At 44.5% G+C, this 23,351-nt stretch overlaps 1 protein-coding gene across 2 annotated transcripts in view; it reads left to right on the top strand.

Annotated features, from left to right (window-relative positions):
• The window catches only part of SCARB1 (scavenger receptor class B member 1), a 45,346-nt gene extending 23,415 nt beyond the window's left edge, over positions 1-21,931 (top strand). For both annotated transcript variants that reach the window (XM_026656875.2, XM_026656874.2), the window contains exons 3-12: positions 822-963; positions 2,178-2,381; positions 2,925-3,020; positions 4,464-4,579; positions 6,953-7,119; positions 8,800-8,918; positions 12,113-12,186; positions 13,622-13,673; positions 14,404-14,550; positions 20,504-21,931. In XM_026656875.2, the coding sequence (XP_026512660.1) occupies positions 822-963; positions 2,178-2,381; positions 2,925-3,020; positions 4,464-4,579; positions 6,953-7,119; positions 8,800-8,918; positions 12,113-12,186; positions 13,622-13,673; positions 14,404-14,550; positions 20,504-20,629 (1,243 nt within the window). In that variant the 3' untranslated portion in view covers positions 20,630-21,931. The remainder of the gene's footprint in view (positions 1-821; positions 964-2,177; positions 2,382-2,924; positions 3,021-4,463; positions 4,580-6,952; positions 7,120-8,799; positions 8,919-12,112; positions 12,187-13,621; positions 13,674-14,403; positions 14,551-20,503) is intronic.
• The last annotated feature ends 1,420 nt before the right edge of the window (positions 21,932-23,351 follow it).

Here is a 23,351-nt window from a genome sequence, read left to right as displayed (position 1 = left end):
AGACAACTTTTTTTCCCCTCAGATTGGGGGAGGGGGCAATATTCACAGAAGCAGTTTGCATTTCATTGATTGCCAACTGGTTTGGAGGGTAACTAGGTACTAATAGCAAATAGTTGCTGTCCTAGATGAGTTCCAGTAGCGATCTTCAAACAGCCACAGTGTTTCCCAGAATGCATTGGTCCTTCAGATCGCTGTCTGCTAGCTATAGACTCTCTCCACTAGCAAAGGGTGTTAAATCAAGTAGCCAGGCACTCTGCTATTCATCTTATCTCTCTTGGCCTGATTTTACTTTGTTCCCCAATTGACTCCCTTCCTTCAAGTTTCATTTCACTCTGGCTTCCTGTTTGTCTTCTCTGCTGCATGCGCTGCCTCCTGCCCTCTGCTTTTCACTCTTCTGCACAGAATTGTACTAGAGCTGGCCTTCTGCAGTTCAAGAAGTGCTTCAGTACTGCTCTCTTTTAGATCAGACTGAAAACAGCAGAGAGGTGGCCGGTTATAATGGCTGTATTCCCACCACAAGTGTCCTCCCACCCCATTTCAAAGCCAAATCTCTTGAAATGGTTCCTGCAGAATACCTCATGAAGTGCCAGATAAGCACCTACTCCTCTTGCAGAAGAGAACCTAATAGCAACTTCAGCCATGGAGTTAATGAAGCCAGAGCTGAAAGGGCACTAGTGACATGCCAGCAAAACCTTAGCAGGTTGTGTGAGCTTTGCTCTGACTCCTGCAACATGGGAGTTGGAGACATGTAATCTGGAGCTGTTGGGGAAAGTGCCCCTATGATTACTTATGCCTGGTCTTTTTAATTTTTTTTTAACTAGAGAATACAGGTATAAAACCAATATAACTTTCCATGACAATGGTACAGTTTCCTTCCTGGAATACCGGACGTTTTTCTTCCAGCCAGACCTGTCTGATGGGGTGGAAGAGGATTACATTGTTGTGCCAAACATCCTTGTGATGGTAAGACTACTTTAAACTCCAGAGGGGTATTCCTTACTCTTGTGTCTGCAGGGGTTGGGAGAGTTACCCTGCTGCAGCACCCTAAAATGACAATCTACCAGCCTGCCTTGCAAAGTCTGTGCATTCCCCTGCTTAGACTATAGACACTGGACTTAATCCAGGACAGGCTCCGTATGGCTGCTGTGGCCTACAGGACGCGAGGAACTTGTTTCTCTCTTTGTGGGTATTTTGATAGCTTTGCACAGTTGTAATCACCTGCTCTTGGGTAAGCAGGAGGGGTGATTGAGCAAAATGTGTCTCCGACAAGAATAAAGGCATTGGGTCAAGATACAGATGACAGAGGGGGGCAGCCACAAAACCCAAAATCGAGCAATCCACCTCAGACAATACTGCTCTGTTCATCCCTACTTCCAGAACTTGGAAGTGAGGAGTGGGGTTTTAATAGTTCACTCCTGCGAAAGGGGGGGGGGGGGTATAGGCAATTATGAAATTGTCCAGAATGGGTGTGTGTTTTTGGGGGGCAGGCTCAGTTCTCAAGTAGATGAGGAGTATCCTATTAAACCAATGGTGTGTTGCAGCCAGCGCTGAGGTAAAGCAGCTGGGGGAAGCCAGCATCAAATTTCTCCAACAAAGCTCTTGGACAATACAAGAGCCTCTGCTCACACCACATGGTACTGGAGCATGTACAGAAAGCATCACCTTAGCACTTCAAACTGTCCCTGGTAGAGTTGGGCCTTCTCCACAGAGGACTACTGAAAGTACCTTGGATTGTGATAATTGGTGACCTTGTTACAATGTGATTGAGTGTCACTGGGGTTTGGTTTTTTCTAAAACCAAACGGGTGTTTCCAGGGAATTGATATGGGGTGGGGTGGGGGAGAAATGCTGTCTCTGGTTCATTAGGCTTAGCTAAGCCGGGGTGAGTGTAGTTTGTGACAGTGTAAAACCGGGGGGTCACGTGGGATTTGAATGAGAATTTAGCAGAACTCGGAGCAGAAAATATTACCTCCCACTGCAAGCACAGGATACACTGTAACTGCAAAAGGCTCGAGTTGGGGGAGAACTCTCTCTGGCTTGAGGAATCCATCCTGGAGCTTCAGACCCGCTGGCTGAACAATGGAGCCGACACTAACTTTCCCTTGTTACTTGTTACCATTCACTTCCTGTACCAAATGGCATCCTGGTATCTGCTGTCTGAATCTCTCTCTACCCTAGGGCGCAGCCATTATGATGGAGAAGCTACCTCACTTTTTGAAGGTGTTAATAAGTGGCGCACTGGCTGGCTTGGGACAGGACGCTTTTATGAACCGAACCGTGGGAGAGATCATGTGGGGCTATGACGACCCGCTTATAGATGTGCTGAACAATTTTGTGCCCGGTTTGATCCCTTTCAAGGGGAAGTTTGGCTTATTTATGGATGTAAGTAAACTCGCACTTGGTAACGTTAAAACCAAGTCTTAGGCTACCCCTTTGCCAACATAGGATTGTTCATGCAGGTGAATGTCACCCACAAAGACATGTGTCTCATAACCCATCTCTTTCAAGAAGCTAAGTATCCCTGTGTTCACTTCTGCACTGCTTGCAGCCTTGCATTGAAACAGTAGTTCACTTAGCCTCCTATATTCCTGTTCCGTATTATCTGTGTCTTGCATATAGGCGACCTGATGCACAGTCTTGCTTGAGGTCCCATAGTAAGTCTGTGCCAAGACTGGGATGGAACCTGGGAGTCCTGACTCCATTCCCCTTCTCTAAATGCTAGGCTGCACTGCCCCAGCAGGGGAGGCACTTAAAATGTCCCTAGGCATACCTAGGAAGGAGTTAGTCAGCAAAGTCATTGTTAACCTGGTTAGTCTTCAGATAGTGTCCACAGAACTAAGCTTATGTAGGTAGCGATGCTGCCACATGCCGTCATCTTGCTGCATAGGATGGGTCTGGGAAGTTATTCTTCTTTCTTTTCTACAGTTTAACAACTCGAATACAGGACTGTTCACTGTGTATACTGGGGCCACAGACATCAATCAAATCCACATAGTGGATACATGGAATGGATTAAAAAAGGTAAATGTACCCTTGTTTTCTAGAAAGCAACTCTAGCTTTCTATAATGATACCTCTTTGCCTAACAACGTTCTGCTAATCAAAGTCGAGAGCTCTCTTTATGGCTGACCATGTGGTTTTTTTCTCATCTGAAGTTAAAATGGTGCCTGATGCTAGACAAAGTTCTAAGATGGGTTCTCAAATTGTGGGTTGGGACCCCAAAGTGGGTTGCGACCCTGTTTTAATGGGTTTGCCAAGGCTGGCTTAGACTTGCTGGGGCACAGGGCCGAAGCCAAAGCCTGAGGGCTTCAGCCCTGAGTGGCAGGGCTCAGGTTACAGGCTTACCTGCCTGGGACTGAAGTCCTTGGACTTTGGCTTTGTGTTCACCCCCTCCACCCCACCAGGGACTGGGGTTTTGGGATTTTGCTTTGCCCTCTCCTCCCCACCCCCCCAGGGCGGCAGTGCTCGGGCAGGCTCAGGCTTCCAGCCCCCCTTCTGGGGTTGTTCAGTGATTTTTGTTGTCAGATCAGGGGGTCTCAAACATTGCACCATGACCCACCTTCTAAGATTTAAGACTTGTAACCTAGCTGGAAGGTTGGTGCTTGGAGAAGGCAAGCTAAATAAATATTGGCTTCCTGTGAATAACACACTGACAATCAAGATAATGACTAACCAGTTCTCAGGCTTTTTTTCAAACTCTGGATATTTTAGTAAGACTAACTTGGTAGTGATGCAACTTAAAGTGGAAAAACTGTCCAGAGGCCTCTGGACCATACTAGTGCCTGTCTAATGGCCAATTTTAGCAGCCCTACAAAGTGGTGTGTGTTCTGTAGCCGCAATTTAAAGCCTGCTGTTCCCAGATAAGAAGTCGGCAATGCTAGCCTCTGATTCCCTAAATCTATTTTGTCACGAAGCACTGGTATTTATTTGGACTTTCCTCAAATATAAGAGGGCATCAAAGTCAGTTTGGAGGGGAGTGGGACTTTCAAACATAAAGATGGCACTCCATGCATGGGAAACTTGAAGACCCTCTTAACATTACTTCCCTTTTTTCATTCCCTTTATTTAAAAAAAAAAAAAAAAAAAACCCTTCCAAGCACCTGTGGAGCTCTAGAGAGGTCCTGCCACCTCTTGCTTATTCTGGCAAGAAATGACATCTCAGGAGGCACCACTGCATGAATTGTCCATCTTAAATATTGAGGGACTGGATTCCTCTTGTTGGATAGGAGACAAGGTTTACCTGACACTCTTTTGAAGGGTCTAGTTTGAGCTTTCTAGACTTGTTTGAACACTTGCTTTGCTGCTCACCAAGTAGAACTGCTGGAAGACTCGTTATTTTGAAGTGGAGGATGAGGAACAAGCAAACCACTCAGGGTTAAAATATAGAGGAAACTGTTAGTACGGCTGTTTGACTAACATAGCTGTCAGTCTGGCTTTTAAATTCCTCTTGCAACTTTTCTTGCAGGTGAATTACTGGCACTCCAATGAGTGTAACATGATCAATGGGACTTCTGGAGAGATGTGGCCTCCTTTCATGACCCCTTCCTCTTCTCTAGAGTTTTATAGTCCTGATGCCTGTCGGTAAGATTAGTTTAAATTTTGTCTTGTACGCTGTATCTGCATGTTTAACCACATGACTGGAAGTGCGAAGTCTTCAGCTTCAGAATGCAATGTTGCTGGAAGACGTGTGGTCTTGCTTAGTTAAATAGCTATCTTCATTATAACTCGCCTGTCCTCTAAAATAACACTGATTTGTAGAACTAAACTTCAGCTACCGCCCAGTGTTCAAGGTAGCGTTCTGAAGTGATCTCAGATATTCAGAGTACAGTTGTTTGTCTGATTGGGCACATCTTACCATCCAAAGATCTGCTGCTCTCAAAAAATGAGTTTGCACTGGTCTACTACCTTTTCATCAAAGGTGAGCAGATATTAGCATCTCCAAAAGGGGAAAATGGAGGCTGGAAATCATGCAAGGCAGAGGAATAGAATCAAGGCTTCCTTAGTCCAATCCCTGCTTTAGCCTGTAGACCACACTATCAAATGTTCTAAACACCTGTGTTCAAAGACTCGAACAACCTAGCAGACAAAGGTGTAGCAGATCCAATTGCTGGAATCTGAAGCTAGATAAACTCAGACTAGGAATAAGGTGCAAACTTCTAACAGGGTAAGCAACCATTACTACATCTTCACAAGGGTGGCTGTGGTTTCTCTATCACTGGAAACTTCCTTAAAAATCAGGACTGGGTGTTTTTCCTCTATGCTCTATTTCAAGCTAGAATGAATACAGGGAAGTCCTACGGCCTGTGTTAGACAGGAGGTCAGACCATGGTTGCAGTGGTGCCATCTGGTTTCAGCTTCTATGAACTCTAGGAAAGTCAATTACAGAAGTAACTTCAGGGAAGCTAGAAGTACTCTTCACTTTCTAACCAGTTTAATTACTCCAACTGCTGCCTTTGGGCTGTTTCATGAATTTAAAGGGTCTGCAGCGTGTCCCTTTTGGTATTAAGTAGTGACCTTTATTGTTAACAATACTTGGAATGGCCCAGTTGGAAGCAGTGATGCATTTCCAGATTCTATAGGTGCTGAAAAGCAAGGACGTTATTTTCCTGGCAGTAGAGGTTACCGATATTTGTATAAAGTGTTTAACATGCATTGTCTGCATCGCTGGGGCAGAGAAGTTCATTATTTCAAAACTGATTCAGTCTGCAACACTGACAACACTAATTGCATTACTGGGTAGCAGTTGCAATGCAAAACAGTAAGTTCTTGCTTATGCCAGCAAACAGAATTGAAAACGTTTGGGGTTTTTTAACTTTTCCCAGTTACCATGCAAACTAGTTCACTAAGCCAAAGGCTGTCTTACAATAGAAACTTAACATCTGATCTGTGTGTGCAGAAGGTATTCAGTAATACCAAGAGAACCTAGTGCCAAGGACACAAGTTTGGGCACCCTAGCAGTTAAGAGTCCCGAGACGTGGGTTGTGAGAATCGAGCAAGGATAATCGGTTGGCCTTATCTTTAACAAAGCAGAAAGATCCCTTTCCAAGGATGAGCAATAACCTGCAGGCCAAAGTAACCGTCCGTTTCTCTTGGAGCTCCATGCCATGCAGCAGTCACCACTCCCCTCCAAATAAATAGCTCGCTCTGCATATGGAAGCCTGTGGAGTCCAATGTGCTCCAGTCAGGTCATGGTGCTGTGGGTCCCAGTGAGGAAATGACATTGGTCACTTCCAATTCAGTCCCCTTGCCTTGTTCTCATGCTCTTGCAAACTGAAATTAACACTATGCCTATACAGAATGTTTCCCCAGTGCCTGGCATGGTATTTATGTGAACCTTGCAGGCTGTTGTCTATAGGGATCACCTGCCCTTCCTGCAGGAGGAAAAGCTTGGCTTCCTAGAAAGGAGAATGCAGGGTTAAGTACTTAATCTCCAGGCAACGGGTCAGTAACATGCTCTGAGTACTGCTATCCCAGAACTAGACAAGGGAAGAGCCCTCCCACTGGACGGACTCCGACTCCTAGAGACATGGGTGAAACTACATGAGGAAGGGGGCGTGGAATCTTCTCTGCATCCCTGTTCACTTTCCTTGAGTGCAGGGCTGCCCGGGGGGGGCAAGTGGGGCAATTTGCCCCGGGCCCCCCACAGGGGCCCCCACGAGAGTTTTTCAGGGCCCCTGGAGCGGGGTCCTTCACTCGCTCTGGTTTCTCCCTCCCCCGGAAATCTCTCACAGGGACCGGGTGCCCAGAGCTTCTTCCACTCCGGGTCTTTGGCGGCAATTCGGCGGCGGGGGGGTCCCTCCGCTCCGGGATTCGCCGCCAAAGTGCCCCGAAGACCTGTGGCGGGGGGGGGTCCTTCCGCCCCAGGACCTGCAGCCAAAGTGCCATCTGCATCCCTTAGTTATCTGTAAGAAGAGCTTTCTCCTTCCCTCTAATATTTCACTGTAATCCCTCTAGATCCATGAAGCTAGTGTACGAGCAGTCTGGAGTATTTAAAGGGGTGCCGACCTATCGCTTTGTGGCTCCGAAGACTTTATTTGCTAACGGAACAGATTATCCACCAAATGAAGGCTTCTGCCCCTGCAGGGAATCTGGAATCCAGAATGTCAGCACCTGTAGAATGAGTGAGTTGTATGTCAGTCTCTCTCCAATAGCCGTTGGAGACAGAGCTATTATGCAATGCAGTCCATTCCCTTTTCATTGCAGAGAATGCACCCTAGGCTACTCTTGTGTTGGCTAGGCTAGGCTAATCTCAAGCCATAAGCAGTAGTTTTCCCATCACTCCCTTGAGGCAAATCTCTTTATGGTCTTCCTACTGCTTAAGCAATACAGCTAGTTACCAATGGCAGCATGCCTGGGGATTTCTGATTGTGTAGCACTTTTACCCATGCTGTTCACCTGTGTAAGTAAAGTAAGGTGCAAGGAGGTGGGGAGGAGGGCCTGAAGCTTTAAAGCAAACAAAAAAGAAAATCAAGAACTGGTTTTAGGATATTCAGTCACTCTAGAATTACTAATATCAGAGGGGTAGCTGTGTTAGTCTGGGCCTGTAAAAAGCAACAGAGTCCTGTGGCACCTGATAGACTAACAGATGTATTGGAGCATAAGCTTTTTGCATGCATCTGATGAAGTGAGTATTCACCCACGAAAGCTTATGCTTCAATGCATCTGTTAGTCTATCAGGTGCCACAGGACTTTGTTGCTTTTTCTAGAATTACTACGAATGTCTATCTGTAAAGCTCAATGAAAATAGGGGACACAATACTTGGGATGCTTGTTTTTGCTCCAAGCAGTTATGCTACACCTTTAATAACTTACAAAATGGGCACAGTTCTAATTCTATTGCGTGTGTGGTTTTTTTTATTTTATTTTTTTTTAAAGATCATTCTAGGCTGTTGCCTTGCGTAAGGCAGTGATGGCCCAAGAAAAATAGGCAACAGGTCTTAATTTGAGATTGCACAACTTTTGATGGGCTGTATAGATTACCTTTTGGCATGCCACCTCTGGCAGCACTTGTTGCTCATGCAATCAGTTTTAATAACTGCTAATATCCAGATCCTAACAAGAACCCAGTGAATGTTGCCCTCTAGAACCAAGCCTTTTACTCTTGACTTGTGCTGTGTACAGAGATGGCATGGGTCTATAGGCTATACAAAAGCCCCTTCATTGTATCCTGAGCATTTCCAGGGGATTAGCAATAAGGACAGATACACTTTCATGCAAGGTTTTTGTCCTGTGTTCAAGTTGTACATCTCTAACCTGACGTGGAGGGGAAATAGTTAAGCACAATTGAAGAGAAATGCATCAGTTGGGGGCATGCAAGGAGCTAAGCTGAAGCCAAATCACCTTTCAGCTGTTTCTCTGGAGAACAGCAGGCCCCAGAAAGGTAATTGTCCAGTTTTGTGAAACCTCTGGCTTCACAATCTCCAAATGCATAGAAGATGCCTGACACCGATGTGTCATTAAATCAACATGGACCGTGAGAAGTGATTGGATTAAACTGCAGCAGGGAAAAAGTAGGTTAAGTATTAAGAAATTTTAAGCTTCACTAAGCAATGGAATAAACTGCCAGGGAAGGTATGGAAATCTCCTTCACACTCATCTGCCAAAGCAGGCTTAGGACTGATTTTCTTTCTACCCAAGTCTGGAGCATGGGGTGGTGGGCTGCTGGGGGCCGGGGGAGGGACGCAGACCCTCCAGGATCCAGCTTCCAACCCAAAAGATCTTGTCTGCATTTTCTTAGCTGGCTAACTCCTCTAAATAAACATGTTCATGCAAGCCCTCTAAGGTGACCTAACTCTGTTCAGATGCACCAGTGTTCATATCCCACCCACACTTCTACAATGCTGACCCTGTCTTGGTGGAAGCCGTCGATGGATTACATCCCAATAAGGAGCAGCATGGGCTCTTCCTTGACGTTCATCCGGTGAGCTGGCTTCAAGTCGCATGCAGGCTTTCTGGAGAGAGTGACTCTAGATGTTTTTCTGTCTAAGCTCTGCACAAAGAGGTCTGGGAATGTTGTTTTCAGTGTAGGCTCTAGACAGAGCCGCACATTAGCTGCCTGTCAACTTTCTCACACTCTGGCACTAAAACTGGCACAAGAGCAGATTCCATAGTACAAGGATTTTAAATGGTTATTGCTGAGATGCGTTTAGATAAAATGGCTGTAAAACCATAATTAAAACAAACTCACTGATCTACTTTCAGAGAATTGCAAAATACAGCATGCCAGATAGACACATCACCAGCATAATTGTGTTGACGGCTCTGGTCTAATTGCCCTGCTGGGAATGACTTCTCAGTCCGCTAAGGGGCTTTTCAAAATTAGTGAATAAAAGTCTAATATGTGTTAAGGGAGAATAAATGAGGTTCAAACCCCTTTTTTTTCTCTTCCCCCCTTCCTCACTGCACATCAAACCTCACCAAGAACCTGCACTAGGCTGTATCTAGTCAGAACTTAGCTGTTCTCTTGCACAGTCTGTCAAGACAACATACAGGTCTGACAAGAGCACCAGCTAATCCTGGAGAAATACTTACCTGGAGTTGACCGCTAACCTATTATAGTGGGTGAAATGTCGTCGTCTTCCTTAGTATCGGGCAGTAAGACTCTGCTCTGTGGTGCAAACAGGAATGCTGTCCATGAAGTTACAGAGCAAAGCCATTTGATGCTGAGAAGTAGCCCAGTGGCATACTCAAATGTACAAACAGGGCACACTTCCTAGTGATTGTGCAACAGCTATAACTGTAGATGCCCTCCTGACAGGCTGTTGTCACTACAAACGTGGAGGAATAAATACTTTTCTGCATCCTGCACTTCTTACTGCTATTGGACCCCCTTTCAACACATTTTTGGATGAGCCTGTCCTAAAACTTAAACTTAACTTAACTGAACCTTCTGGGGGAATCTTCCTTATTCTGTTCCCCTCTGGTTACTAGCTTTTGCTGGCTCCTCTTGTGACTTCGTTCTATTTCTCACCTGTTTCTCTTCCACTTCCAATGTATAATAGACACCTCCAGCTTGGTAGGCTACCAGGTCAATCCTAAAGTCCAGTTGCTGTCCTGGATCCCATATTTTATAGGGCTTCTCCAGGAAACAAGCACCCAAGACATGCTCAGTAAAGGCTTTTTTAAAGCTCTAGAGAATGCAATTTGAGGATCGCCTCCTGCCCAGCAGCTATGGGACTTACAAAGTGCAGTGGTGCTCTTACCAGAGGTTGGGTTGCAGGGCAATGAAGCAATCTTGACCCCATTAAGGGGCTGTGTTCTGACTTCTAGGTATCACTTGTAGAGCTGTTTTAAGCCTGCCTTTAGACAAATGCACAGGCTTAAAATAAACTCCTCTGGTTAACCAAAACAATAGCTCTCATGGAAGTGTCATGTTAATCTTCAGGGATAAGGAGGGGTAAGATCTTCTAGAGCAGGGGTAGGTAACCTATGGCACACGTGAACTGATTTTCAGTGGTACTCACGCTGCCCGGGTCCTGGCCACCAGTCCGGGGGGGGGGCTCTGCATTTTAATTTAATTGAAGATTCTTAAACCTTTTAAAAACCTTATTTACTTTACATACAACAGTAGTTTAGTTATATATTCTAGATTTATAGAAAGACGTTAAAATATATTACTGGCACGCAACACCTTAAATTAGAGTGAATAAAGGAAGGTTTGGCACACCACTGCTGAAAGGTTGCCGACCCCTGGTCTAGAACTAAGCAGTCTCTTGCGACTACAGCTGTGCGCCATCAGTCCATGGCTTTTACAATATTTGGGCAGAGGTAAGTGTACTTTGGCTCTTTAAAAGGAAAAGATTAATTTCCCCCCGCAATTACTTGCTAATCTGTGTAGATCATAAAATAAAGTCCATGGCAATACGGCTTAATTAAAATAGCTGTAATAAACACGAGCCATGGAGATAACACCTCAGTTGCACAATTCACAAAATGTTCTGTTGCTTCGCACTGCAAAGCTATTGAAGGTTAGTAGCAGAGGTGTGGGAAAGGCTGGTGAGGGTGGGGAAGATATTAAATAGGGGTAAGAGTATTATGCTACCCTTAAACAGGAGGCTGTAGTGATGTTACAATCCTGCTAAAGCCTTAATCTTGTTAGCTTTAACTCTCCGTGGCAACATCATTTTGGCAGATGTTTTGATAGTCCAACAGTTTGTATCTAAACACCTGTCAGTCATCCTCATGGATGTTGGCACCACTGTGGAAGTAATGTGAGTAAATGATTAGTAAGTGGCTTGAATCAAAGAATGAAACCTTGTGTGGGTGGTCGTTCGCTTGCCAAATTCCCCAGTGACAGGGCTTTTGTGCATCTTACCACCTTGACACTTAGGATATTGCCCTGCAGACAACTCATGCTCTTAAACGTCAAAGCAAGCTGACGTTGCACTAAAACTATCTTTTCATAAATTAGACTAGGATACAAACACCCAATTTCTTAATCGTGCCAACTTGCCTTTAGGCCTTTGAGTGCATCTGATGAAGTGGGTTTTAGCCCACAAAAGCTTACGCCCAAATTTGTTAGTCTCTAAGGTGCCACAAGGACTGGTTGTTTTTAGAGTGCAAGTCAGTTATTTGGCCTTGCTGTGTGCTGACTTGACAATATTGGTCTGCTACAGTGTTTCTCCGTTAGCACTACTCTATCAGTAGTAGCAGTTCTTTTGTGCCAGCTTTGGTTTTTAATCTTGTCTTGTGATTTGAGGAATGGTTTGGTCGCCCACCTTGGAGGACCCTTTCAAGTACCTTCTGAAAGCAGAGTTCTTCTGCTAAGACATCAGATTTCCCAGAAGAGGCTGTTATGATCTTCCTAGAAAACTGTTCTGTCTTCTGAATCCTGACTCGACTGCCACACCTTCTTGTCTCTGCTTAAGCACTCCCTGTAGCCCAGGCTTAAAGTGAAAAGCAATGATAGTTTGCCTCCTAAGGCAAGGTCTTCCTCAGAGCCGTTGACCCTCTTTCTGTTCTCCTTCCCTCCCCTCTTTTGCATGTGCTAGGCACTTTCACATGTTGCAATTCTGTTAGTGTTTTGGGGTTTGTTTGTTTGTTTTTAAGAGCTTTCTTCTACATGAACAGCAGGCAGTATTGCTGAGACGTGCTTGGTTTCCTGTTTTAATGCAGGTCACGGGAATTCCAATGAACTGCTCCATCAAGCTGCAACTGAGTCTGTATATAAAGAAGGTCTCTGGCATAAGGTAAGTAGCTTGCTTTGGGGATGTCCAAGAGACATGTGGCTTACATGCTGCTTCACAAATGTAATGCTGTTTGAATAGCTTCTTTGTTATAATTCTTCTGGATCCAAAAAACCAGCTCTATGTAGTACAATCTATTCACTGTCTAATCCCATTCCTCAGTTTCACGTCCATTGTCAAACCTAAACTTGTCAAGATATTGTCATAAAAATACCTCAAAGCCTAGTGCCTTTTCTCTCCAAGACATTTCTACTCAGCTGAGCTCATGAACAGACAAGCCCTACATGGCTTTCCACTGTAACGCACCATATGCAGGTATATGCCTCTTCAGTTGGCTTTCTTATTTATCTTGCTTTAGCTATTTGTGTGGACAAAACCTCTGTACCAGTTCATGGCTATGTCTACACTAGACTCCTGACAACATGGCTGTGGTGTTCACACCCCTGACACAGCTATGCCATCAGAATGCCCAAGTGCAGACACGGTGATACTGGCAAAACTGCTCTTACCGGTGTAGCTTGTTTCACTTGGGGAGTGGGGGTGGCTTCTATACTGGTGCAAAGTGCAGTTTTGCTTTTACAGTTGCATCCACACTAGGAGATATATTGGCAAAGCATTTCTAGTGTAGACATAACTTAACATCAGACTGTAGCTTTAAGAGCTTGGAATGTAGCAGTGCCTAGTCATGCAATAGTCTCCGTGTTCTGATGGCCCTGTTGCAAATGAAATACAAAGTAGACTCCCTGGGACTGAGTTCTGAAACGTTGTGTGCTCACAATTGCAGTCGGCCTTCCAAAAGCACACTCCTGCCACTCAAGTATCAAAACAAGTGGCCAGACTTCCAAACTGGGTGCTGAGCTCTTCTTGAAATCTGGTGCGATAGCACTTGGAGCAGTAGGTTACTTGCTCTTGGAGGAGGAGGTAAACTTGCACTCTCTAGACCAGTTTTATTCCAACCTCTGACAATTAGCTGAGGCAGCAACACTATGACCTACACTTCCAGTACCACATAGGTTGCCAGAATGCATTAGAACAACTCTTGGATTAAGCACAGAGGTTCCCATTAAACTCAATGCTTCCAAAGTGATCCCTTTTGGAAGTCTATGGGAAGAACCGTGGTATTTCAGATACTACAGTAATATCTGGGAAATGCTGACTGTACTTATTAAACATCAACTAAAATTCAAGTTCTTCCCCTAAAAACTAACAACTTTAAAGTTTTTTGCATCCGAGCAGTTTAATCAGACCTAATATTGCATAGAAAGAATTCACTGAAATGGGAGGGGGATCACCAACTTTTTCCATTGTCTTCATGCCTGTCAAATTTTGAAATGTCTAGTAAAAACTGACCAGCTCCTTAGAAACCATTGGAGCATAACGCTGGTATGTGTCGATTGACTGATAATAAATATAAGTGTGAACCTTTCTTTCTGTTTAGTCAAACAGGACAGATCAAGCCAGTTGTCTTGCCTATACTTTGGTTTGCAGAGGTGAGTTGGATTGACTCCCCTTGGTTGGAAAAGTAATGTTAACCATGCAGAATCTGTACCGAAAAGGAGGAAATGGAGGGGCAGTTGGAAGAAGTAGATGGTTTGTAATGAGAGCAGTGTGGGAAGGGACTAGAAGGGCAGCGTTACGTGTCTTTACTGGAGAAACTTCAACTGGAGTAAAGGTCTAAGCTGCACTGTTCTTAATTGGAACTTTGCATAAATGGATTAGAAACACTTGGCTGCACACTTAATCTCTTCCTGACTCAGTCGTGCAATTTGAGTGCGTAACCTCTTCTGATCACTTGTGTGTTTAGAAAGCATCAGTGATATTCTCGCTTAACTTCTCGGTCTAGGTCTCCCAAGTTAACACAGGTGGGCAAACGCCTACCAGCTGTACAAGCTGGAAGGGCATGCTGGGTATTTGTCACTTAATGAAATGAATAAAACTTAAGGTCGCTAGCCCAAACATTTTAGCCCCGGCTGCCTAGGCACTTATTACAAGTTAAACCTACTATTGGTAGTACAAATTCCAATGCAGCTTCTGTTTTAAAGACTAGCATTTATTTCCTTGTGGTCTGTTAACTTCTTACACTTCACTGAATTGCTCTATGCCAAAATAAGTTTTCCAAGCCATGCCTTAGAGGAAGCAGGGACACCACTAATACAGAATCGCTGTGCTGTGAACTATGATCTGCAAAACTGCCACTGAAAACTACTCTCTTCTGGGCAGAGCGGGGCCATTGAAGGTTCAGTCTTAAAGCAGTTCTACACCAACCTGGTACTGATCCCATCTGTGCTGGAGTATGTGCAATATATCTGCATCGGTCTGGGTGTCGCTTTGATTGTTGCTGCCATTGTACTGGAGGTAAAGAGACAGGTAGGAACAAGCAAATGGCAAAACTCATGGCTTAATCAACTGATGCCAACTTTCAACCTAATCCAGAAATTTCTGATTTTTTTTTTTTTTCAATTGTAGTGCTAGTTAATCTAATGTAAGATTGCTGATGTCTTAAGATGTCATACTTGATGGCCACACTCCCTGCTGCGAAGTAGGCACTAGGGGGCATTGCTCACCTCTGCTCACGTCTAACTCTGAACACCTGAAAGACTTCAACAAATGAGTGGGCCTTTTTACCTGACACTAAGATCAATGAAGCTTCTTTGTCTTGTATCTTCCAGCCCTGCCTCCAAATTCCTCATCAACATTCCTACAAGCCATTTCTGCCATGTGATAGGTGTGGGAAGGTCACTCTCCCTTCTTTTTTTGGTCTGACCAGAGCAAGTGTTGAAGTAGCCACTGATGCTCGTTAGTTATTGCTTGAATGGCTCAAAGTATATGAACACTTCCTTTCACGAGCTAAACCCCAAGCTTACTCTCCAGAAGTCTGGCTTATTATACAGTGTTGTGGCAGTTGGTCCCAGGATATTAGGCAGACAAGGTGGGTGAGGTAATATCTTTTATTGGACCAACTTCTGTTGCCGAGAGAGACAGACCAGCTTTCAAGCTCACACAAAGCACTGCTTTAGATGACCTCGAGCTCAAAAGCTTGTCTGTCTCTGTTCATAACAGAAGTTGGTCCAGTAAAAGATATTCCCTTGCCTAGCTGCTTCTTAGCACTGAGTGACTTCCCTATTTAAGATCACTAGGTGTCTTAGCAGTGGGGTTTGCTAAACCTCCTAGAAGTCTGGACTGCAACCACTTTCTGTAATGGCTGTGATCCTTTGCAGTGGGTAAAATAGACTGGAATAGGGCCAGGAGCTCACTATGTTCAATGCAGAAAGCAGGAAAGGAGCGGGTGAGCTGCTTTCTCCCTCTTCTTTCCTGGATCCCTGATTCCTATTCCCCTCCTGCCCCTTCCCCCAGTACCAAAGGCAGCAGTATGACAGTAGTTCAGATTCTAGACTTCAGACTCCAGCAATGGATTCTGTGCATTTAGCAACTTTAGGATATTTCTACACTGAATTTGGTTAGGTCGACTTACAGCCACCACAGTAATTACTACAGTGGTGCATGTCCACTCTACCTTCCTTGGGTTGGTGGTCTGCATTCTCACCAGGAGCACTTCCACCAACCTAAGAGGGGCAGTGTGAGGAGCTGAGAGCCCACCAGCTCCTGATAAGCTGCCCTCCCCACCTCTCCATTCCCTACTGGGAGCAGGGGCCAACCCATGTAAGTAGCAGTGTTTACACAGACACTGTCGCCCTAACTACACCAAAATAAGCCTCTCATGCAGGTGGAGTAGTTATGCTGGTGTAGTAAGGCACTTACGTGGGTGGGACAAGGCTGTAGTGTAGACATGGACGTAGTTATGTCGATGCAAGGCTGCTTACGTCGATCTAACTGTAGTGTAGACCAGGCCTTAGTGACTCAAGCTAGCTCCCAAGTTCCTAACAAGTCTGTTAACCAGTGTACATATGCAGTAGTTCCTCCCAGGTACACTTAAGATGGGAAAGTTCCTGGGGCCCTTTCTCTTGGGGAAGATCATCAAGGGGTATTGAGAATCTGCTGTTTACTCAGAGTGCAGCATATAGGGTACTTCAACATGAGTGGCCTTGGGACTTAGAGATAGTATGGGGTGATCCCACTCCTTTACTGTGCTGGAGTAATCTTGAGGATTGCTGTGTAACATGAGGATAACGCATGAGAAAAGATGCCAAAAGTTACTGCTTTAAACCCTTGATAGTGACATCTTTCAACTTTGGCCCCAAAATGTGCACCTGGAAAGACTCCAAATAGTCCGTGTTTGCTTTAAAACAGCCTCCTGGTTATTGACTAGCAAGTTGCGTGTGTACATACTCCTCCCAACTAGCTCATTTGAATCTGGCTTTAAATCCCACAACTTGATACTTTGGCTCAACTTGCCTGCGATTGCGATATCTGCAACAGAGGCCCAAGCAGATCCTACTTTGCCCTCCAGTCCTTAAATCCTTGAAACAATCATGACTTCTGCATGCACTGAAGAAATGGCAGGCTTTTCCTTATCCCACTTATCTTAAAATGGGTTTGAATATCAGCAGTTAACTAGTTGCCAGGGTTTTCCAAGTGGTGAATAATTGGATTTAAACCAAGCCACACGGCAGCATAATTGACTTGGGCATATTATTTCCAAATCCCTTTGTTGCAAAGTGAGCGTGGATGAACAATTCCAAAGGAATACCAGGTCTGTAATCTTAAAGCTAAACCATTTACTGCATAGTGAAACTGATTCAATAGTGTTTGATTCACTTGATGGTTCTCTGAAGTGATTTAGATTAGTAAATTAGCTGGGATAAATGATGATCAAAACTATTGTACAAGTGACTGACCTGTTAGTAGTGAGCGCCATTATGTGAAAAGCAAAAGTGCTGCTATTCCTTGGCATAAAGTGGGAACCACACGATTGACTTTGATCGTACTTTAACAAGGAGGCTAATTAACCATAGGAAAATGTAACAAGGGTTGTGGGTGTGTTCTCAATTCCTGGCATCCTTTAAATCAAGGGTGTGGTTGTTTTTTTTTTTTTAAAAAGGCTGTAGTTTGAAAGGAAATATTATGGGGAAGTTCTATGGCGTGTGTGAAACAGGCAGTTAGACTAGATCAATGGTCCCCTCTAGCCTTGGAATCTATGAAACCAGAAGCTACTCCACATTTATGCTGGTCTGAGACTTTACACCCCTGGTCTATCCAGCTCTTGCACCCTTAGATGGAGGCGGGGCTTTGAGCGCAGAGCAAGGAACCCAGTTAATTCTGTAGGGAAGCCCAGCCCAAAAAACTTCCTGTGGGGGTGTTTATGCAGGGCAATTGCAACCAGTGTATTGCTGTCAGATACACTGTCTCACAGCTCCTTCCAGTGGCCACTCTACAGGAGTTGGTTTTAACAGGGACACCACAACAGACCCTAAAACATGGGTATCCTCTACAGGGAGTACTTTACCAATGGGGATTCAGTATAGGGTCAATGAACTCCAATTGGCCACTTGCATGAATGGAGGCCTCTGGTAGCAAACTGTGAATACTGATCTGCAAAAGAGAATCCTAGGCACAAGGCAGTTGCAATTATCCATTGGTGAGCAACTAGTGTTGCCAGCTAAGCCACAACTGAGCCTGTATTGGTGCTACACAACCAAATGTGACTTCAAGAAACTTTCTTCTTACCCACTGAAAAATGAGTGAACAAAAATCACAGCAGAGAACCTGGAAGTGGCCCTATAAATTTGTAGGGGAATCATGTTGAGCATTTAGGGTTACGTAACTACATAGTGATCAATAGATGCATAATACAAACTGCAACACAGGTCAAAATAAAAGCTGCATTTAAGGTACATTCTTGATTGTTCTAGTGAAGTGTTAATAATCAGCTCTTAATAGATTGCTTAATCAACCACAGTCCTCCCTCTGAAGAGCCAGAATGCTCTTGACTGAGTGCCTGTGGTTAAGGCAAAGGCTCTAAATCCATCTGTGATCCATTATGAAATCTCCTTAAATTCTTGCAACTGCATATAAAATGTACTTCATTTCCCAGAGCAGCTTTCTAGAGGGAGCACTGTTGCTTACTCAACCTCAATGAGATACTGGAAAATGTTAAATAGTCTCTTAAATGCAAAGTTAGATTCTGGATTATAACTTGAGCCAATTTAAAATGGTGTCTGTCTGTCCCACCAATCCAAACAAAAGCTTTAAAAACAACAAAAAATCCCCCCCTTGCACAACCACAGCAAAGTTTGCATGCAGTGACGGTGTGCGACAATCCCAATCCACTGAACAAACCCTTTTATGTTTCATTAGAAGTCTCTCAAGAGTCTGAAATGTGAACAGACCATTTTAAAGATGGCTTGGTACAGATTGTTGTTCTTTTAAAATTAATAAAGTTGTAGCTCTAATTTAAACTCCGTGTAAAGAACTAGAATTTAGTAACTAAGTAAACCATGATTACAACTTAAACACAGCCACCCTTTTTCAAGTGGAAACATCTTCCAAATGTCTTTTAAAATACAACATAAACTAGCCTGATTATTTTCTAGGAAAAATGCTTTTTATTTTGGAGTAGCAATAAAAAGACTAAAGAGGCCGACCAGGCCTTGTCCGAAAAACCGTTGACATCAGTTAAGGGGACGGTGCTGCAGGAAGCCAGCCTGTAGGTGGGTACCCAGTAAAGGTAAAACTCTTCTCTAAACAATGCTAACTTGATAAATCTGCTGAAATGTTGCTTAAATCTATCAAACTACATGTGAACATTGAGCACTTTAAACTACACGCCCTCTTGGTAAACTTTATTCATGCTTCGTGGCAATAAGCTTGCTTTGGGTTAAACTAGGAAATGGGAATATTGCATGCATTTAGATCACACTTCATTAGGTGTTGGGAATAGAAGGTGCAGGTAACTCTTCTTTCAAAACCCCCTTCTTGGTGGATTCATGGGAAGCACTATCTGCAGTCCTGGAGGTGGGTGCAATATTGGCTAGATGTATGTGACGGTTGGCATGGAGGTGAGGTCCTATCATCTGTAAGAACTTTTGCTTGCTGGGGCATAGAGGGGGGTAAAATCAGCAATGACCTACAAGAGCCTGGGTGACACCTGTGGATCTGCCTCACTTCGGCCAAATCTGAAAATGAATTTGGAGACCAAAACTTGTTACTCTTCAGTCTTAAGTGTTATAACAGATACAGCCAACACCAGTCGAGACTAAGCAACACTTTTAAAAGCGGTGAATTAGGAATGGATTGATTAAAACTTTCTTGGCACATGCTAAATATTTTTAGCTTCTATATCAAGGTGTTGAACTGTTCAACCTTTTAAATGTGCGCTCGCTTTGTGGATCGAGATGCATACTCCAGTTAAAGGCCCTGTAATCCAGAAAAGAGCCGTTCCTAAAAGGGAGTCTAACACACACGCTTAAGTACTTTCCAGGTTGAGCAGCCTGAGATTGCTTAACCTCACTTGGGGTAAAAATCTCCCAGGAGGGGCCTCTCCTGGGATTCCATGAGGTCCCGGTGGGAGCTCTGTACAAATATGGAGCGCCCACATGGAGCTGAGAATACGTCTCTCATTAGGCAGAATAGAGGGTTGTATTGCTTCTGATCTTTAGACTTAAAGAGTACTCTGACAAGATGTGGCCCAGAATTACCAGTTTGACTATTTCATACCACTTACATACATTAGGATTGCTCTTACTTTTCTGTAATAAATGAAGTCAACCACTTCCTAAAGAATGAGTCACCAGGTCACTCTGTTATCATGCATGATGCTTACTTTGGAAAGCTTTTGGGGTTAAGTTGCCATACAGCTTGTTTGTCTATGCAAAAGGCTTTTGCAGTAAACTTTCATTGGCAGGATGGAATAGCCCAGGAATGGACCAAGTGCTGTAGGTTGCTGGGGTAATGTATTAATTAGAATGCCTGATGTATTTACTGTCTCCATTGAGATGCTACTGTGGTAAATGCCAATGTTACACCCCTCTTGAAACCTGTAGTTCTTCAGATTTTTTCATCCTGTCTTTGTTTTGAAACCTCTGTCGAATGTTCCGTGATCAAATGGACCACATGTTGGTGCTCTTAAGCATTTACTTCTCCCAAGGGCAGCAATAAACACTGGGATGGACAGTAGCTGTGGGTTAATAAACAGCCAGTTTCTGGTCTCTGAATGGGACATGTTGTGGGGGAGCAACTGGCTCCCCCTTTGTGGGTGTCACTAAACTGCAGATTAGTCGGGAGTTTTTACATGATGACCAATTCCAGTGCTGAACATACGGTCAGGTAGCCTATGTAAATCTTTAGTCACTGGGTTGTGTGATGACCAGTGCTGGTGTCTAGCTGCACCCTGAGTCACCTGTCCTTGCTTTTATTCATTCAGAGAAACGCCAGAGAGAAGAGCCCACGAGAGCCAGACCCACAGACTGAACCATCTTGGTCTTCAGAAACAACACCACTCCTTCAAGACGCTAGTAAAACAAACCAGACCAATGCTGCTGAAGCCTGAAGTGCCGATCTCTTACAGGAGGGTGATTCCCACTGGTACCTGTGACTGCTTAGGGATCAGACTCACTTTGGGTCCATTGGCAGGATCCTAGAAAGGAGATGCAGAGTTGGGTAAAATAACTGATTCTGAACAATCTTGAGAGAGGCACAAAATACTCTCTGAGGCTATTGAACTGTATTGCCACAGCTCAGACTTCCTGCACCAAGACACGAGATGAGGATAAAACCAGTTCAGTCCTAGCATTTGAAATACAAAATATTCAACATTTGTTGGCCTGGGGCTGGCATGGGCTGAGACCTCTCACCTGCTACTTTTAGCCTGGCAGGGATGAAGAATACCTGCTGGCTAATCCCCCTGAAGAGTCCTTTCCTCTGCCCACATAGTGTCTTTCCACCTAGAAGATGAGAATCCTAAAAGAAATAGGCACTTTAATAGCTAATCCTGTAAAGCAAACAAGGTTTACATGTGGTGTAGAAATGACGACTGGTTTAATATAGGAAAATGTCTGTATTTAACAACCTGGGCTGCTCAAGGCTTATGGAGAGGTGCTTACTAAATAGATCTACACTGGCTGACGTTCACACCCGATTTGGGAGAACTAGGGGGGATGGGTTCACTTGCTCAAGTTCACTGAGTGTGGAAATCAGTTCACATGCCACATATCTTAAGAGACGTATGCTGCCAACTTTTTTAATAGACCAGTATTAGGCTAGGCAGCCATGTACAGGTGTAAGATTCAAGGTTGTGATTGCGGTTTTGGAGGGGTGCTGCTCTAGACTGAAGGCTCATTCATCACTGCTTTTAAAGTGTAGTGGGTTTTTCCAAAATGAGCAACTTGGTTTATCTGGCTAGTTGGTTCCCAAGTGCCATTGTTTAGACACGTGGCAGTGGCTCTCATTTTGATTTTTGCTAAAGCAATATTGTTTAGCTCCCTGGCTATCCTGCCCGCACTTCTGTGGTGCACTCATGCAGAAGCCACTGACTTTTAAACTTGTATGGTGACCACTTACTCTTTACAAGTCTTTAGTTTTTCCCTGGATTTCAAATTAATCAGAGCTCTTCTACCTACACAGAGCCAACCAGCTGCATTGCATTGTTCCACACATGACCTCAGACTCTAGTAGAATAATGAGAAATGTCTTTAAGCATGACACTGTAAAATGTCACCACAGGTAAGAGCTATTCCAGAGCTGCTCCATTCCCCAATCCAATGAGATTTCTTCCTTGCAGTGTGACACTTGTGCTACCACGTAAGGATGGGAACTGAAAATTAGCTGGTAGAATGGGAGGCAGGTCACAAAACAGCCACGAGATCTTCTTGGCTGGAGTGTAACAGCAGAGTGAAAATAGTCATTCTGTAGGTAGTGTGTTCCCTGCAGCTCTCCACCCTGTAAAGCCTTTGCCACGTCGGGCGATTCCATAACTTAGTGGGTGGCTCTGAGGGCGCCTTAAATGCTGCAGACCAGCAACAGCTGAAATACACTCGAATAGTAGGAAAACCCCTCCTGTGGCTTAAGCTTTGCGGTGCGAGTACTGATGGCAGCAAAGGCCTTTCCTATGTGAAGCACAGGGCTGCATGGGCCACATGCAATGTAGGGCTTCCAGAGAAGTTGAGGATTTCTTTTTACCATGCAAATTGCTATTAACCGCTGTGCCCCAAGGCTGCTTGGATCAGGGCTCTGAGAACAGACTCTCAGTGGGCTGGTCTTATGGCTCTTGTGCTAGTGCTGGTATGGTATATTGAGGGACATATATCGAGACACTAGCTTAGATCTTAGACACTTGGCAAATGACTCATAGGGTTCATGCACACCCCACCTCCGATCTCCAGCCAACTCTGCATTCTGTCAAGCCATAGTTGGACTTCCCTAGTGGAGCAAGTGTATGGTAGCTTCCCTTTTCGGTGCTCTATTGGGCTATTACCCCTCTTTCCCCCACCACCACCTTTCTGTAGCTAAAGCTTTAATACCAGTGATGGCTGTGCCAGAAGCCTTCCTGGGGTAGCCTGAAATGGCGTAGCAGGCAGTAAGTTGGATTAGGAAAGCTAGCTGAGGAAAACTCCCCTTGCCTGTAATACAAGGACAGTAAAGCTTGAAGGCTGAGAATATCAAAGCATTAGGGGCACCCGCAGAAGCCTTGGCCAAAGCATAGTTGTTGGCCTCTGCTCAGAATCCTGAGACCATCCATGGCTGTGTTTCATCTGTCGCTTGTGGGGCTTCTGAGGCCACCTTCTTAAGGGATAGGTGCCATTTGATGCACTGTATCAAATAGTGGAACTTTTAAGTGAATCCTCTCTGGCTGCTTCATTCCCTTAATGGAAGGTTCTTCCCAAAGTCCCTCCTGCATCTTGCTGCTGTGTTTTGGGGTGGGGGAGAAGGGAGCCCATGTGCTAGCTGGATAACACACGGATACTTGTAGGTAATCAGTTAAATCATAGTAGTCAAAAATGATCTGTGGACTTGTGTCTAAACCCCCCACCCTCTAGGGCGCTGAGGCTAAGTGGAACACTGGGCACAACCAACGGGCGCATGAGCTAGCGATGCCTGAATACAAGCAGCTCTAGTATGGGTCAAGACTGTGTCCATAAAGTGGATTCCAAAATCTGCCAAACACTTGTATGTGAGTCATTAGTTAAGACCTAGCTTTTTATAATCTGATGGCAGTTACCAAACGGGATATTAGACAACTGGAAAACTTTAACTATCCAATAACCATCATTTGG

This window comes from Terrapene carolina, unplaced genomic scaffold, assembly GCF_002925995.2.
Source record: "Terrapene carolina triunguis isolate 2854851 unplaced genomic scaffold, T_m_triunguis-2.0 Scaffold234, whole genome shotgun sequence".
Taxonomy (NCBI): Eukaryota; Metazoa; Chordata; order Testudines; family Emydidae; genus Terrapene; species Terrapene triunguis.
This window is presented reverse-complemented; position numbering and strand designations above follow the sequence as displayed.